The sequence below is a fragment of the Apis cerana genome, linkage group LG3 (assembly GCF_029169275.1).
Source record: "Apis cerana isolate GH-2021 linkage group LG3, AcerK_1.0, whole genome shotgun sequence".
NCBI lineage: Eukaryota > Metazoa > Arthropoda > Insecta > Hymenoptera > Apidae > Apis > Apis cerana.
Genome location: NC_083854.1, coordinates 8,456,647 through 8,474,423, shown reverse-complemented (window position 1 = coordinate 8,474,423; position 17,777 = coordinate 8,456,647). Strand labels below are relative to the sequence as shown.

Here is a 17,777-nt window from a genome sequence, read left to right as displayed (position 1 = left end):
TTTATGCTATACGTGTTTCAATTTTTCTCTTCGATTTCAATCTCGTTTGGTATGTAAGCGGCAATGATAACTTCTTCGGAGGTTATCTATTTTTAAATCTCATAATTCACAAATATTTGTTCTTTTTTATGCAACTTTATAAATTTATAAAATGGAATATATAAAGTGTAAAAGTAATAATGAAATTTAAATTGAATGAAAGAAAGAAATCTATATGTGATCAAGAAAAATAATATTTGAAAATTCATTTTGTTAAATGAGAAAATTATACCTGATTTGATTGCATCCTTTTTGATAATTTGTTTCAATTTTTAAAGTATCACAAATTATTTATATAAAAAAAAAAAATTGAAAAAATAAAATTTTAGTTTACGGATATCAAAAAACAGTTTAAAGACGTATACACGTTCACCAACATAGCGGTAAAAATTTAATTGCAATTATATCACGTGGTCAACAGTCTTGACAACACAATATATGCAACTGCCTCTTATATCAAGCAATTGTTATATGTACATCTTTATTTTTAAATATTCAATAAAAATTATATATTTTAAATTTTCAAATATTTTGTTAAAATGAAATCATACGGGCTAGATAAGAAATAGATAAAAATAGTAAAAATGGAGAATATTTTAACTTGGAGCTTTAAAAACATAACCTAGTCATGGATTATTTAGGTGAAGTAATAGCGCTTGGAATTGACAGTATAATTTTTGGTGTTTGTTTGAAACAATACTTTCATTGCAAAAATGCAATTACAGCAGTCAAGGTAAAATTATATATTATTATAAAATTTATTTATATAATTTTCAATTAATTTGTAATCTTGTACCTAACCTTTTTTTATACGCAAAATGTAATACATATTAAAGTAATAATTATTTAAATGTTATTTTAATATTAAATATAGAAACACATATAATGTTTAAAAATACCTCAAAATGTTTAGTTTTTTCACAGGGTGCAGAGTTTCATGAAATTGGCCCACAATTGGGAGAGCTGGTTGATAAAAGTTCTAATAATAAGATAGATTACATAGCTATTAGGGGTATTGTAAAACCCTTAGGAAAGCCATTGAATAGCATCAATAATAAAAAATTAACTGGTGTTGTACAAAAACTTAAAATCAAAGAACATGTTGTAGCTAGAACAACTGCTGGCTTTTGGTAATTTTTCTTTAAAATATTTTTTAAAATACATATATATTAATAAATTTCTATTTGGATATAGGTCAGATCAAGAACGTACTGTTCATAAAGTATATAATACTGTTCCATTTTCTTTGCAACACGGAGGTTGTTCAATAGAAGTATTAGAACCATTATCAGCAGATATTTTGGATCTGGATGTTGTATCTAATACTTTTGAACCAATTATACCATCTTTTGCAGATCATTTATGGGGATTTTTTACAGGTAAGAAATAATTATTTTAAGTTTTATTTTGATATTTTGGTATTTATAAAAATTATAATTTGTCATTAATTTTAGGTGTGCGTCAACGTGGTTTACAATCCACAGAAGAATTACTTCGCGAAGGTGCAGTTATTACAGGTATAGGTGAATTAGCAAGAACAAATTCTAAAACTCTTACATTACAACCACCATTGGATGGTACACCATTTTACTTAACAAGCATGTCAATTAGTTCCTTACTCCGAAAATTGGATGAACGTAGACGAACATACAGGTTAGTTATTTTATATAATCTATTTTATGTAATCTATATATATAACTCTAAAACAATATTTTATGATTTAGATTACTATGTTTGATGTTTGGTGCGATTGGAATGTTGATTGGTGGAATAGTTCTTCGACGTTATTGGAAAGATAGAACAGAACAAAGATTAGCAGAAGAACTAAGACAATCTCTAGCTGAATCTCGGAAAGAAAGACGACAAAGAGTAAGAGATACTGATCTCAGGGAAGATCAATTGTGCGTTGTTTGTCGCACAAATCCTCGTGAGATTATTCTTCTTCCTTGTGGACATGTCTGTTTATGCGAAGACTGTTCTGAAGATATTACTAGTGATTGTCCAGTTTGCAGAGCACCAATTTCACAAAAAGCTGCAGCATATATTATCTAACATCATAAAGATAATTTTTTTTTTAATTACTCCTTATTACTTTATAAAAATTATTGTTTCTGAGGTTGTAAAAATAAATAAATAAATATGAAATGACTAAAAACATTAATGGAACTGAAATGTTCTTTTGAACAATAAAATAATCATTAAAAATGGTTGAAAGCAATGCGATTTTAATTATCTATAATTAATAAATACATGATTTTTATACATACGAATATATTTGAATACATAAAAAATCAAAATTCTAAACTTTTTAGTTTAATTTTATCATTATTTTCAGATTTATTATTTGCAACAGAATCTATTACTTTTTTAACTTTGGTAGATTTTCCAATACCAAGTTTTGGAAGTCCTCTATTTAAACCTTCTAACATTATACAAGCTTTACAAATTTCTTGGCTAGATACAAATCCGCAACGAGAACAATTTCTTCGTTCCGGCAATTTGATACTTTCTTTTATTTGCAATGTTTCTCCTATAAAAGAATACATATTGGTCACATATTATATAATTATGAAATAATGTATAAGTTATAAGAATATGTAAGAATTATCTTTTTTACCAGAATGAATAATATCGAATATAGAAGAAGGTCTAACTTTTTCTAAATCTTTGAGAAATGTTCTTGCATGTCCTCTGTATGCATTTGGTGCAAATATACATTCTGTTGAAAAGTATACTAATCGTTTAAAATAAGCGTACATAACAATCTCTTTTTCATATGCATATTTAAGAGGTTTACATCGTCTTATACAATCTGCCCCTGCCTACATTATAAGAAAAAATATTAATTATTATATTAATATAATTATAATAATTAAAATATTAAAATAATATATATATATAATATACTAAAGATTATATATATAAAATATAATTTTTTTTTATGAAAACAATATATTGAAAAAGACTAAACTTACAGTAATAACTGAAGTACATCTTTGTAATCTTGCTATATCACCTCTTAAGATATTCATTAAAACTGTTTCTGCAATATCATCAGCATTATGACCTGTTGCAATACAATCTACTCCTAAAAGAGCTGCACCTCGATCTAATGCTTGTCTTCGAAATACACCACAGAATGTACAATTATTTTTTTTCCCAATCTAAAATGAAATAAATATTAAAAATCTATAAATAAATTTAATATAAAATTATTATATATACTTCTGCTACAATTTCATCCATTGTCCATCCATATAATTCTTTATAAGATAATATTTTTAATGGAAGTCCATAGTCATTTTTATTCTGTTGAACAGTTTTTAAACTATCATCCCTATATCCTAGAATAATATAGATTTCATAAAAAAAAGATTCTAAAATATTTAAATTATAATATAATGTATTATCCAGTACCAGTTATTCCTTCATCAATAGATAAAAGAAAAAGATCAATTCCATATTGATATTTATTATTTAAAGTTTTCAAAACATATGCAAGTACTGTAGAATCTTTTCCTCCTGATGCTCCAATAGCAACTTTATCACCAGATTTGAATAATTTGCCCTGTACGATCGTATTGTGAATTTCATTTTCAAATGCAATGAAAAAACATTCTTTACACAAGGCATGACCAGTTTTAGGTCTCTGTAATTAAAAATATTATTTTATCATATATTATTTATTATGGAATATTAAAGATATATTATATTATATATTATTTTTCTTTTATATTTTTTTGAAATATATAACATTTTAAAATTTCACTTAATCTTAAAATTTTTAAATTTATAACTTACTTTAAGAATAGCATCTTTTCCGCAGTTTCTTGAACATGGAATAGGCATCTTGTTGAATTTTGAACTGTTTCTTTTATATCACAAATATAATATAATAAAATTTGTAATTGTATAATAATTTAATTTATAATTTACATATTTTTGTAAATGTTTATTTTTATTTTATTAAAATAAAAGTTTATATATATGTATAATGATTTATTCTTATAAAGGTTATATTAATTTTATTAAATAATTTATTTTCCTGCAGACATAAAAATAATAACTTCAATAAATAATTTTATCAAATCAATCTTTATTTATATAATGTAAAAAAAAAATTGTCAATTTATATAAAAATAATTAAAAATTTTCAATGATGCATATTATTTCTACGATATGTACGAATAAGCACGTTGTTTATTGAACTATTTAATCTTCTGGTTTTTCTGGTGGTGGACCACAAGGTTGTAACATTTTTTCCATGAGATTAAACCGGACACGAGCTTTTGCTTCATTTTCTGCGATAGCAAAAAAATTTAGAAGATCATAATGACCCATATAAGAACTGCAAGAATCACGATGTTGATTTACAAGCCATTCAAATTTAGTTGTGTCTGCATGGCCTGTGCCAATATACTTCGATTGCAAATGTTCTAACTGACTATGAATATTATATCGTTCACCCATATCTTAATTTTTTAACGATAAAAATTAAATTTCAATAAAAATATGAATTTATTTTTATTTAAACTTATTCTTTGATGCTTAATACCTTTTTGTAATAGTAACTATCAACCATAAATCAAAAATTTATTTCAAATATATATATATATATATATGTGTGTGTGTGTGTGTCATATATCTTACAATAGAGAGCGTCTTTGTCGATTATGTACATCATGCTGATCTTTCATGTATTTAACAAATTTTAATATAAATTAATATAATCGTAAAATTAGTAAAATAAAATTATATCCAAAAAATACTTTATTTTATTAATATTTATTTAAAATATATAAAAAATAAATATTTTATATTTTATGATTATAATGCTCATAAATGTTGTTATATTATTTATATAACAATAGATAAACAGTAATAAAAATATAACATTGGTTTCGTATATATATATATATATAAAATATATAGTAAAATATTTGAATTTAAAATTTTATAATTTGAAAATATTTAAAATCTTTAAAATATATAAAAATATATATTTTATTTATATTTGCTATTTTCATGTAAAAATTTAATAATAAATACATTTATATTTATATATAAGCATAATAAATAAATTTAGTTTAACCAATTGTATCAAGTATAATAATATTGAAGATTATCCGCATTTTTATCTACTTCATGTTTAGTCGCAAGAGTGCAGCACTTATCGCTTGTTACGTCAGACAATAATGACGTGCTAATGGTTAATGGCTTCTACTTACTTGAGCTACCTTTATGAGAAAGCCAAATACAATCCAAAGAAAATTCATGAGATATGATGCATCGGCTAGTAAAACTATAAAAATATGATTGCCTGAACATTTAATTGTTACGATAGCTATTAATCTTTATCAAATTTTACTCGTGGCCTACGAAATATGTGTTAAAACTGTTTACTGAGCAACGAACGTAACCATTACATCCATCGCTACGTTGGACCAGCTCGATGCGAAGAAACTCAACATTTAGCGTGATATCACAAGATTTATATTGCACGTGAGTACTGATATTATTCATTAACTTATAATTCTGTAAAAAAATGATAACTAATTTTCTTTTATGAAAAGTGGGCAACTCCCTTGCCACCCAGTCGTTAACAATGGCGGCTATGCTAACTCGGCCAAAAAATTCTATTTAACAAAATATTCTTCGAACGAACGAGTCATAAGTTTATATTTGGTAGATTTTTATTTTTATTTTAAAAATAGGGTAATTTATTAAAATTTACTATTTTCTATTAAATACATTGTAGAATTTTGATATTCGAAAATACTGTTACGTCGACTAATCTATGCATGTGCATGTTCGTGTGCTTTCTCATACACGTATTATCATATGTACGTGTATAATATCCATATTCAGTTGAAAGTATTGAGAATAGAAATAATATAATAATTTTCAAATTTCTATATTATAAATTAATATTAAAGTAAATGTTTGAAGTATTTTTTTTATTTATCAAAATCAAATTTTTCATTTGACTTGAAAATTAAATATAAAAAATATAATTATTTTTTGTTTTATCTCAATATTTTTATAATTTTTATATGAAGTCTAATAAAAATTCTCAAATTTAAAACATTCTTATATATTTTATTATATTTAAATTTATATGTTTATTTTTATAAAAAGAATTATTCAAATAGTCAAAATATTATTTATTTACATATTAATATTTTTACATTTTTAGTAGGTGACATGCCTAGCGGCCGTGATATTGAAAGAGCTGAACGTAATGGAAGATTTCGATCACGTAGAAGAGGAAGTACTAGCAGTGATATAAATCGACACGGTTTTGAAGCATCTGATAAAAAACACAGAAGGCATGGAAAAAACAAAAGTTCTGGAAAAAAGAAAAAGAAGAGATCAAGAGATAAATCCATAGAGAATGTGCCAACTGTTGCTTCTTCCATTGTTAAACCTTTGGTTGAATATTCAGATGTGAGTAGTGAAGATTTATCTGAACCAGAAGCTGGTGAAATTCAGTCAGAAGATAGTAGAGGTAATAGCTATACAGATGGAGAAGTACCTGAACCAGTTTTACAAAGACGTTATTATGGAGGAAGCCCAGTACGTGCTCTTGGAGCATCTCCTATTAGTCTTTCACCATCTCCACCAGTTCAACATAGGCATTCTAACAGACATTATTCACCAAATGAGCAACAATCTTCAACAATGCATGGTGGAACACCTGAATATGAAGAAGAGTCTAGACGATATGCAAGAAGAAAAGAAAAAAAGCATAAACGAGAAAAGAAAAAGAAGAGAAGCATCAGTCCTTCATCTAGTTCTGGAAAAAAGAAAAAACGAAAGTCTAAAAGACATTCTCGAAGTTTAAGTCCACATCGTATTACAGATGAAATTATTATAAGTCCAGAACATGAAAAACCAGTTGGAAATTGGTCAGAATCACCACCTTTACCATTAAAAGACAGTACTTCACCAATATCCCCTGCCACACCTCAAGAACAGAGGTGTTTAAGTGATGTAGAACTTGAAATAACAAGACAACCTCGAAATGTAACTCCTCCACCACTTCCTCCAAGACCAACTGAATCTCCCCATACTCCTTTATTACCTCCAAGAACAACAACACCAGAAAATAGTAAAGCAAGTTTGTCCACAATGAAACATACTCCTGAAAGACAGAAGCATAGTCCTAGTATTCATACACGACGTAGTAGTATTAGTCCAGGGCCCACTATTAGCTCAAGTCGTAGGAGACCTCATAGTCCAAGCCCACCATCACGTCGAAGGGACCATAGCTTAACGAGAAGAAGAGATTTCAGTCCAAGTCCAATGGTGCATAGACTCAGGCACAGTCCTAGTCCTACAAGACGAAGAGAATTTAGTCCGAGTCCTGTAAGTCATCGTCGTAGAGATCCTGTTAGTTCTCCGTCTTCGAGTAAACGTAGACGACGAGAAGAATCTGAACGACGACATAGACATCATGAAAAAGATAGAAGAGATAAAAGGAAATCGAGATCAACTAGAAGTCCTACTGGAAGCAGGTATTATACAATTATATTATATTATATAATAATTTAAAATTATTTTTTTTTTTTTTTCAAAAATAAAATTAATTTTTTTTTTTAGATTGCATTTACCTCTTTCTCGTTCACGTTCGCGAAGTCCCGGACGATGGCGAAAAGTACAATCACGATCTAGATCACGTTCACGAAGAAGAAGTCGTACTCCGAAAAAATCTCGTTCTCCTAGCAAATCACATAAATCGGCAAGAAAACATAAATCAAAGAGTCCACGTCCTTCGAGAATACCTTCTCCTTCTCCTCATAGATCCAGAGCAAGAAGTCCTTCAAGTATTACAGCAAGAAATCTTCGAGTACAAGCAAAGATTAGTGAAACTAGTTTATTTGCTGAACTTGTAAAAGATAGAAATATGAGAGAATTAGCATATAAAAAATTACAAGCAGCTAAGGAAAAGGCTGTTACTCAAGATGAAGTTCAAATTATAGAAGGCACTGACGAGAAAGATGCTAGTAATGCATCTTCTGAAAATAAACCTTCCACTGACAATAAAGACAAATATATAAATCATAAAGAACAATTAAAGACAACAAGTGAAAATATGAAACCTGTTGATCTTGTAGATATTCCTGTTCCAATGTCGGATGATAATGGAATAGCAGGAAAAACTCCACCATTACCAATTACACAAACCGTTAATGCACCAAGTGTAATACATGGAGCTAATCAGCATCCTCCAATGATTGTATATACTTCGCCTACAACTACAAATGTTTGTCCAGTGACTGTTACAAGCAGTCCAAGTTTTCCAGCTGTTACAAATTTGCAAGCACCACCATTACCACAATCTGAGACTGCAAATGCAGCAGGTTTAGTATCTATGCCAGTGCCTATTCCTGTACCAGTACCTGTTCTGCCTAATTTATCTGTTCCACCACCACCCATACCTATACCAGTTCCAGCACCAAATACAGCTATATCTAAATTTAATCCTCCTAACAATTTAGTTCCTCTTAAATCAGTAGATCCTCCTAAACCTCCTATTGTGGCATTTAAAACTAAAAGTTTATCACGATTACCACTACCACCTGGAATTAATCAAAATGATTTAGAAAGTATAGACTCACCACCAAGTCGATCTCCAAGTCCTCCTAGTAAGGCACAAATGAAATTCCCAGCTTCAACTCCGAAACCACCACAGAAGAAGAGTATTAAAGACTTACCTATGCCACCAGGTAAATTTGTAATATAATAATATAATTTTATTGTCATTAATTAATATTTTATCATTATTATCATTAAATATCTCTTCTTATAATTTAATATAGTTGTTCCTGGATCAGAAGATTTAAGTGGAGAAGATGATCCAAATGCAACACCACCTCGTACGAAAGTTGAACATGTCCCACCAAAACCGAAATTAAAAAGACCAAAAATTTTAAAGCGTAGAGGTTCTAGAAATTGTCATACTCCTATGTCAACTTCGAGCGGTAAAGATTGGGGAGAACGTTCTGTTGATGTATTTGAATTCATAACTCAAATAGGAGAGGGTACTTATGGACAAGTTTATAAAGCTCGAGACAAACGAGCTGGTGTACTTGTTGCATTGAAGAAAGTTCGTTTAGAAAACGAAAAAGAGGGATTCCCTGTTACAGCAGTACGAGAAATTAAAATCTTACGTCAACTTAATCATAAAAATATTGTGAACTTGAGAGAAATAGTTACGGATAAACAAGATGTATTGGATTTCAGAAAGGTAATATTAAAATATAAATATAATATAATATAATATGATATAAAAAGTGATATTATACATTATGATTTTATAGGACAAGGGCTCATTCTATCTTGTATTTGAATACATGGATCACGATTTAATGGGTCTTTTAGAATCTGGAATGGTCGATTTTAATGAAATGAACAATGCAAGCATTATGAAACAGTTATTAGATGGATTAAATTACTGCCACAGTAAAAACTTTTTACACAGAGACATCAAATGTTCTAACATATTGATGAATAATAAGTATGTAAAATATATAATTAATGAATAAAAAGAATGGTATTTCTATAATTTGATTATAATTTTCATAGAGGGGAAGTTAAATTAGCCGACTTTGGACTTGCGAGACTTTATAATGCTGAAGATAGACAGCGACCTTATACAAATAAAGTGATTACTTTATGGTATAGACCACCCGAATTATTGTTGGGTGAAGAACGTTATGGTCCTGCAATAGATGTATGGAGTTGTGGTTGTATTCTAGGAGAATTATTTTCTAAAAAACCATTATTTCATGTAAGAAAATTATAATAAACATTATTTTCATCAAGAAAAAGAAAAGAATAATAAATTATTGTTATTTTTATTAGGCAAATGTAGAAATGATGCAATTGGAGATGATTTCCAGAGTCTGTGGAACTCCAACTCCTGCTGTTTGGCCTTCTGTGATAAAACTGCCATTATGGCGTACTTTGAAACCAAAAAAATCACATAGAAGACGTTTACGAGAAGATTTTTCATTTATGCCAGCGCCAGCTCTGGATCTTTTAGATAAAATGTTGGAATTAGATCCAGAAAAACGAATAACTGCTGCTGATGCGCTTAAAAGTGCTTGGCTGAAAAATGTTCAACCCGAGCAGTATGTTTTATTGTATTTGAATATACTTACAAAAACAATATTATATTTAATATAGAAATGAATTAATATAGAAAAAAAATAAAACTAAAATAATTTTCAATAATAATATTTATGTAGAAATATAATTGAAAAAGATATTAAAATTACAGGAATTATTATTACTATTTTTTACTATTTTTCTAAAAAGTTTTAGCTATTTTCTGTTATTAAAATATATATTTTTTAAAAAATTAGAATGCCTGCGCCTCAACTTCCAACTTGGCAAGACTGTCATGAGCTTTGGAGTAAGAAACGAAGACATCAGTTACGAGATCAACAAGAAAGCTCCGCTGGAAAGATGCCTCTTCTTCCACTTCCAAATAAAGGAGGTCCCCATAAGGCTATTGAAGATCTATCTGATGTCGGGGGGTGAGTAGTCGTAGAGAGACATATTCGCACAAACTGGGACGCGATTCAATACTGACCAGATACTAATTGCTTACACACGTAGATGGCTGTGTACTGCAGTTGTGCTTGGCATTTATTTTCTTAGCAAAATGCGTTGTTAGAAATCTTATTTAAAGAATGAAAACATAATTGTTGTAGTATCTTATTTTCATCGTCCGTTTGCATGTGACTTTCAATAATGGATAAAATAAGTTAATTTTAGTTCACAGTCGTTCAAACGACGATGGCTATAATGCAGAACAATGGAATATAGACACACGAAAATGTACAACAACGTTCTTTTCATGGGTTTACTACAGAGATTACTTTTTAATACTTCATTTTTCAAATACATGAAAACATTTTGAATACATGTATTTGGAAGAAATACAAAATTTATAGCGATATAATTATAATAATGATTATAATAATATGTTTCAATAAGTAGAAAAAATATTATCATAATATTACATTATCTTAGTTCTTTTGAAGTGATATCAAATATTACTTGATTTAAAGAATATTAGCATTTATGTAAAAGGAAAATACGTATTCTGACTTGTAATGTGTTTGTGATTCAATTTAATTGGATGTTCTTGAAAACTATGTGAGCTTTAAAATTATGAGATATTTTCTATATCTGATAATATTACGACTAATAAGTAGATACATATTACATATATGTACATATTTACTGATCAATGTGAACATACATATGCATACATTATGATATGTTTGTGAAAAGGAAAATGCATATATGTACAATTTTCTATTGCAGTTAAACATATGCATTTACATAATTCAATGTATATGCATATAATTATTAATATCTATGATTGTATCAGTGATATAAAACATTCATTTTCAAATAATGTTTAAAAAAAAAAGAAAAATATAATAGGTATATGATTGTAAATAAAAAAAATCGGGATTTAATGAAATTTCGTATGTTAATTTTCATATTAAACTTGAATTTACGAAAACATCTACAAACGCATGGAACGATATATAAAATGAATGAGCACAGGATATGAGCGCAAATAAATGATCTTTATAATATTTATAAAGTCTTGGAGTGTAAATAGGTCTAATGGAATGTAAATGGATACTAAGAAGAAGATGTTGGAAGATTGAAGACAATGGAATACAAGGAGCCAAAACTAAAATGTGAATGTATTACGTGAAATATTAACATCACGGCCTTCGTCATCGATATTTCATTTTATTTATGTTAATTCAATTTATTTGAACATTCACATCTATAGATTAGGCATATTTTAATTGATCATATTTTCTTAACTGTGTTAGAATTATTCTGTATTGTAGATAGTTATCATAAGTTTCAATATACGAATGGCAATTTTTAATATTTGTTAACTATTTTCATGTTTTTGCATGTATTTTGTATTAATGCCATTCTTATAATGAAATTCAGAGTTTAGAACAACCTGATGTATTATCGTCACAATGTAAAATATTATTGATTTACTGTAATATAAAATATTTACTATATGTCCATAGGCATTTGCCTAACATTTTCATGGACAATGAATTTCTAATGTTATTAAAATATTTTATCATTTAATTTGTTTAGTCCCTTTCAATGTTTCTATATCTTTATTTATTAAATTAAGTAACCATAATCCTTTATAAAAATTATATCTGACAGTAAACACTGGGACCTTGGGAATGAATGATAATATCAGTATACATGATTATGTACTTTTTCAATGATATGCATAATACATGTTATTTTTCTACTTATTCCACAATAAGTTCGCATAGATATTTAATACATTTGTTAGTTTAATGTCTTTATTTTAATTATATCTTAATTATTCACATAAAGATAAAATAAAATAAAGAATTTCACTTCTCCATAAATGTTGAACAGCATTATATGATAATGGAAAAATCCAAAGATTCATGCAATTCATTTTCAAATAAAAAATATTTCATTATAAGTTTTATATAATTTCCATCAATTAATAATTAATAACATACAAAGTACTTTTAAAATAATAGAATAAAATAAATGTTTATAAATTTAATAAACTTAAATAAATACTAAATAATTGATACAACAATATGTAAAATAATTTTCTTGTATAAATAATTATAAATTAAATATATTTTTTTACTTTTAGCTATTTTATTTAAAACAATTATTGTAACAATTAAAAAGATGATGCTTTCTAAATAAAAATACAAAATAATATAAAAAGTTCTAGTAAGTAATATACCAATCATAATAATCAAATATAAAATTATTGTATAATAATTTAATTTCTTGTTTGTAAGATATGTTTGTAATCACCATTTTTATTAGATTAATAGCTAATATATTCTGATATTATAACACAATTTTGTATTATTAATGATATTTAAATGTTAGAACATAAAATCTGTTAATTATATGATCAAATTTATGTTACAATCAATTTCTTAAATATTAATATTTTCTTTTTTTCATATTATATATAATTACTATATAATTTATAACAAAGTATAAGAATAATATATATAAAGATATGTAAATAGAATGTAGAATATATAAATAAATATATAAATATTTTGATACATAACCAATTATTTTACTATACAATGTAAATATATACATAACATATGCATTTGATTATATATATTTCTATTAAATCATAATAATGCTGTACATGATATAGATATTATATATAACTTAGTATATTCATATTATATTATTGATGATAAATTATATTGTGGAATTTGTAGAAAACAACATAATATTTAAATAATATAAATATAACAAATAATTATAAATAAATACAAATTGGCAAAATATCTAACAAGAAAAACAATTATGTTTCAGGAAGTAATGTTATTGTGGCTGAATGATAAAGGGCAAATTTTATAGCACTTATAAGAATATAAATAGGTAATAAATATTCTCCAAATTTGTATAATGTATGTTTATACCCAGGGTGTCCAGTTTATTAATTCACATAAGATATGGTTTTATGTATCATATAACATATGCGCTTGGGCTTTATAACTAAAATAAAAAAGCTTAATATTCTCATGCAAGAAGGTTGAGGATGCAATGAGAATTGAATAATCAAATTCCAATCCTTATATTTATGGTCTTTTATAGTATTATTTTGTTATTTTTCTTCACATACGAATATAAGTAATAAATATATAATAAATTGTGAAAAATAAAATTTATAGAATATAAATAAAGTTGATGCTGTGCTTATTAAATTGCATGTATATCTATATGAAATATTGATTCATTAGTTTTGCTTTTATTCAATATGCACGTTCATGAAACGTTTTTTGCATGATTTCTATTAATTATGAAACAAGTGTTACCATAAAATATTCATGTATCATTGTCCATTTTAATAATATTTATGAGTTTTTATTTATTGTTTTATTAATATTATTTTGTCTTAAATATATTAATATCATTAATATATTTAATATATTCTCAATTTTAAGAAACATTTATTCCATTTTTATATAGTATAAATTATTATAGAAGATATTTTATAATTTTATAATATTAGAAATTTGTTATTAAATATATATTCGTTAATTTGTTTATTTGTTTTTAATATAAAAAAATATATATATGTTATATTCAACAAGTTTGTTTTAATATAATATTTTGATAAATAGATATATTTATTAAAACATTTTATTTTTAATTATTATAATAAATAATTTTATAATTATTATAATATATCTTTGACTTGATTTCAGATCTTCCAAACGTTTAAAAATGGAAGCAGGTTACAATTCTCATCCAAATCGTCTCAGTACGGAATCCCACTATGGAGGAGATAATTTGTTCAACCAAAGCAGACCTTATATGGTCTCATCACCATCATATTATTACACTAGTCCTCCACCTGTTACACCACGACCCAAGGGAGATACTAGACCTTATATGGTCTCATCACCATCATATTTTTATGTTAGTCCACCACCTATTACACCACGACCCAAAGGAGATACTAGCTCTCATATGTCGGAATTATATACGGAAGATAGCCTTGTTCGAAGATTAAGTTTACTCACAAATGCATTAAATCAGGGAAAACCAATTCGTGTTGAAGATCTTATGTCGCTTCGATCAGATAATGAGGTAAGTATATTTGAATTAATGATGAAATATATTTTCAAATATTTCATTTTTAGAGTTTTATATAAAATATTATATAGAATACAAAATTATTATATTTCTATAATTATTAATTATAATTATTACAATTCAAATTACAGAGTGATCCAAAAGTAGTACAATTATTAGGAGAACTACATGCTGAACTTCGACTTGCTGCAAATTCAAGATCAAGTGGACTAATAGAATCTCAGCTTCCTGTATTAAATCCACCACTTTTAGGTGAGTTTATTAAATATGCACATCTTTTTTTTTATATTTGTAATATGTTATTTTTTTATTTTATTTTTTAGATACAAATGCAGCACAGTCAGGAAACTTTGATGCACATGCAGTTTATGCTGGTGATGATGCAATGAGTTCTGGAAGATGGTCACAAGTGGCAACAGCTGGTGTTCGCAGTGCATTATTAGCGCTCATGTCGCGCTATGGTTTGGAAACTTGCAATCCTTCCCCTGTTATCACCCGACCCCCAGGTAAACCAATATCCAACCTAACACAGAACCTTTCCCTACCCTCAACTTCCTCTCAATCAGCATTCAGCTCATAATGATTTGTATATATAACTCTTTACAGCGTTCTAAACTATGTTCTGTATAAAGTTGGAAAAGGTCTAAATTGCTATTTTTTAAATTAACTAGGCATGGAAGTACAACTGCATCCAAGTTGTTTATAGACTACTCTCTGTTCATAACTGTAAGTGCACATTCGGTGTATACTTGTATATAATGGATGTATTATTAATACGTGACCAGTTACTTAATATAGTACTTGTATCTTTAATAATAACAATATGCTCTTTATAGTGCACACTTATGCGATATATGAAATAAGAGCTTTAAAGTTTATATTAAATTAATATTTATCATTTTATCATTTCTTCATACATAAATTTCTTTTTTATATAAAAAACATTTAATTTATGTGCATACATGAAACATTCAAACAAGGTATTTGATTTATGTATAAAGATACTTTTATCTTTTTTGAAACAAAAAAATTTGTTTTTAAAATATATAGCGTTTATTACATAATAATTTATGTTAGGTAATATTTTGTTATATAGAATGAATTCGTTAAGGAAAAAAAACAAAAAACAAAAAAAAACAAAAACAAAAAAAGAAAAAAAGGAGAATGAAGGTATTTTAAAAAATTAAAATTGGATACGTTCGAAATGTTTATTTGCTGCATAAGCCTTTTTTTATATACGATGTTAAATCCTTATTTAATATAGAAATATTTACGGGATGTGTAATGTACATAATGTCGAGATATAATAAAGAGATAAAAGTACACGATAGTAGGTTTTTTTTAGGACAGGTAAACTAGAAAGAGCAGAAACTAATTTTTAATATATTTTGATATAAATATATATTTACAAAGTAACGATATTATGAATAAATCATTTTTATTTGGTTAAATATACTTACGAAATTATGTAAAATGTTTTTTTCTACAAAAGAATAAAATTATAGCTTTCGAAGCTCAAATTATTTTTGAACGTAATAAAAACAGGATAAAAAAAAATTAACACAAGTTTCACGAACGTTTCAGATTGAAGTGATTCCAAGAAAAACACTGCGAAAATGAGGTTAGGAAGTGTGCTTCTATACCGGCAAGCTGTATACAATGTGTGACCATATCATGGCGATTTGTGCTGCGATTTAAAAAGAAACTATCGACACGCTGTAGATTATTCAGTGAAGTGATCAGCAATATGACATTGTGGGAATGAATAATAAATTATTTGTTTTGTTGAATTTATTCGATTCTATACTCGGTGTGATAATAATATACATAATAAAAAAAAATCAACGAATTAATTAACAAAAAGTGAAAAAAGGGGCAGGGTATTGAGTTGTTCTAAAAAACGATTACCTAACCTCGTTTATTTTACTGATGGCTTTATCAGATGTTTTACAATTTGATTGTTTCGTAGACAATGAGATTGCGCGAAATGCTACGAAGAATTTTGCTGGAATGCTAGGCAAAGCATTCGAACAATATAAAAGTAAGTATATATCATATATTGTTTTTATATCAGTAAATGAATTTTTTTTATTTATATTTCTTTTTATAATTATGAAAAATTATATTTACAAAATAAAAATTATTTAATATTGAATTTTTTACGTGTTATAATTAATAATATATATAAATTATTTTTTGCGGTTAAATTAGAAAAATTAAATTTTTTTAAAAATAAAATTTTTATGAAATAAAAATATATTTCAAAATTTTATTATTTATTATTTTAAATATTGTATCATTGTTTTTTTAAATTTATTAAATAAAATTTATAGTTAAATTACTTGATTTAAACATTAGACATCTTATATTTACAGAATTATGGAGTGAATATTTAAAACTACGAAAGCATTGTGAAGATGCTGATTTTAAAATTCCATTTCAATTGCTTGAATCAAATATTTATGATAATGTGTAAGTTTTGGTTTTATTGTTGATTTATAATTCTAAAAAATTATATTATAAATGTTATTTTTTATATTTGCTATTAATAAAATAATAATATATATAAATATATATATATTTTAATTTTTTATATTTTAGTACTGCACTTAGTACAAGCAAAGTATCAGAAAATAAAAAAATATTTACATCTTTGTACAACAATGTTTGTGTCAGTTCTAATTCTGATATTGATGCAAGTTTAAATGATAATATTATAAATGATAAGTTTATTGAGAAACAAATATCAGAAGAGAAATCATTGCAGAGTCCAATACTTATAAAGAAACGTTCTAAATCTAAAAAGACCAATATTACAGATAATAATTTTATTTTAGAAAATTTTGAAATAAATGAAACATATCCAAATATACCAATAAAAGAAAATATTTCTATATTAACAGTTGCAGAAAATAATCTTAGGGAAGATGCAATATTTGAGAAATCACAGAAAAATAAAATTTTAATTAATGAAAATGATGATGAGATAAAATGTACACCTAATAAAATATCACAAAAACTAAAAATTAATACATTATATAATA

At 26.2% G+C, this 17,777-nt stretch overlaps 4 protein-coding genes across 10 annotated transcripts; 2 read left to right on the top strand and 2 right to left on the bottom strand.

Moving 5' to 3' along the window:
• Positions 1-450: 450 nt before the first annotated feature.
• On the top strand, positions 451-2,200 carry LOC107998139 (mitochondrial E3 ubiquitin protein ligase 1). The gene is made up of 5 exons (XM_017057213.3): positions 451-772; positions 964-1,169; positions 1,234-1,418; positions 1,494-1,692; positions 1,764-2,200. The coding sequence occupies exons 1-5, from the start codon at positions 668-670 to the stop codon at positions 2,089-2,091; spliced, it is 1,023 nt and encodes a 340-aa protein (XP_016912702.1). The 5' UTR covers positions 451-667; the 3' UTR covers positions 2,092-2,200.
• Positions 2,201-2,242: 42 nt separating this feature from the next.
• On the bottom strand, positions 2,243-4,682 carry LOC107998138 (cytoplasmic tRNA 2-thiolation protein 1). The gene is made up of 7 exons (XM_017057212.3): positions 4,595-4,682; positions 3,841-4,084; positions 3,457-3,688; positions 3,265-3,383; positions 3,015-3,203; positions 2,657-2,861; positions 2,243-2,569 (listed from the first exon to the last, which is right to left on the bottom strand). Exons 2-7 carry the CDS (start codon positions 3,886-3,888, stop codon positions 2,331-2,333), a joined length of 1,032 nt encoding a protein of 343 aa, XP_016912701.1. The 5' UTR covers positions 3,889-4,084; positions 4,595-4,682; the 3' UTR covers positions 2,243-2,330.
• LOC107998140 (splicing factor 3B subunit 5) lies at positions 4,116-4,509 on the bottom strand. Its single transcript, XM_062072687.1, has one exon. It carries the CDS (start codon positions 4,507-4,509, stop codon positions 4,252-4,254), a length of 258 nt encoding a protein of 85 aa, XP_061928671.1. The 3' UTR covers positions 4,116-4,251.
• Positions 4,683-5,050: 368 nt separating the features above from the next.
• LOC107998137 (cyclin-dependent kinase 12) lies at positions 5,051-16,523 on the top strand. Of its 7 annotated transcripts, XM_017057207.3 has the most exons (13): positions 5,051-5,541; positions 6,236-7,556; positions 7,642-8,768; positions 8,862-9,289; positions 9,363-9,559; positions 9,628-9,832; positions 9,907-10,175; positions 10,410-10,583; positions 14,343-14,727; positions 14,865-14,985; positions 15,057-15,239; positions 15,405-15,459; positions 16,318-16,523. In XM_017057207.3, the coding sequence occupies exons 2-12, from the start codon at positions 6,244-6,246 to the stop codon at positions 15,437-15,439; spliced, it is 4,437 nt and encodes a 1,478-aa protein (XP_016912696.1). In that variant the 5' UTR covers positions 5,051-5,541; positions 6,236-6,243; the 3' UTR covers positions 15,440-15,459; positions 16,318-16,523. The 7 variants fall into 7 exon arrangements, 5 of the variants coding, with proteins under 5 accessions (XP_016912696.1, XP_016912699.1, XP_016912697.1 ...); XR_001766131.3 differs by having other exon boundaries at positions 15,057-15,459; XM_017057210.3 differs by lacking the exon at positions 15,405-15,459.
• Positions 16,524-17,777: the final 1,254 nt, after the last annotated feature.

Bases quoted from the DNA above. Each gene is read 5' to 3' on its own strand.
- LOC107998138 (XM_017057212.3), bottom strand. From the start codon at position 3,888: ATGCCTATTCCATGTTCAAGAAACTGCGGAAAAGATGCTATTCTTAAA. The intron at 3,204-3,264 runs GTATATATAATA...ATTTCATTTTAG, and splicing joins TGGATGAAATTGTAGCAGAA to ATTGGGAAAAAAAATAATTG. The intron at 2,862-3,014 runs GTAAGTTTAGTC...CTTATAATGTAG, and splicing joins GATGTACTTCAGTTATTACT to GCAGGGGCAGATTGTATAAG.
- LOC107998139 (XM_017057213.3), top strand. From the start codon at position 668: ATGGATTATTTAGGTGAAGTAATAGCGCTTGGAATTGACAGTATAATT. The intron at 1,170-1,233 runs GTAATTTTTCTT...ATTTGGATATAG, and splicing joins AGAACAACTGCTGGCTTTTG to GTCAGATCAAGAACGTACTG. The intron at 1,419-1,493 runs GTAAGAAATAAT...CATTAATTTTAG, and splicing joins TTTATGGGGATTTTTTACAG to GTGTGCGTCAACGTGGTTTA.
- LOC107998140 (XM_062072687.1), bottom strand. From the start codon at position 4,509: ATGGGTGAACGATATAATATTCATAGTCAGTTAGAACATTTGCAATCG.
- LOC107998137 (XM_017057205.3), top strand. From the start codon at position 6,244: ATGCCTAGCGGCCGTGATATTGAAAGAGCTGAACGTAATGGAAGATTT. The intron at 9,560-9,627 runs GTATGTAAAATA...TAATTTTCATAG, and splicing joins AACATATTGATGAATAATAA to AGGGGAAGTTAAATTAGCCG. The intron at 10,176-10,409 runs GTATGTTTTATT...TTAAAAAATTAG, and splicing joins AAAAATGTTCAACCCGAGCA to AATGCCTGCGCCTCAACTTC.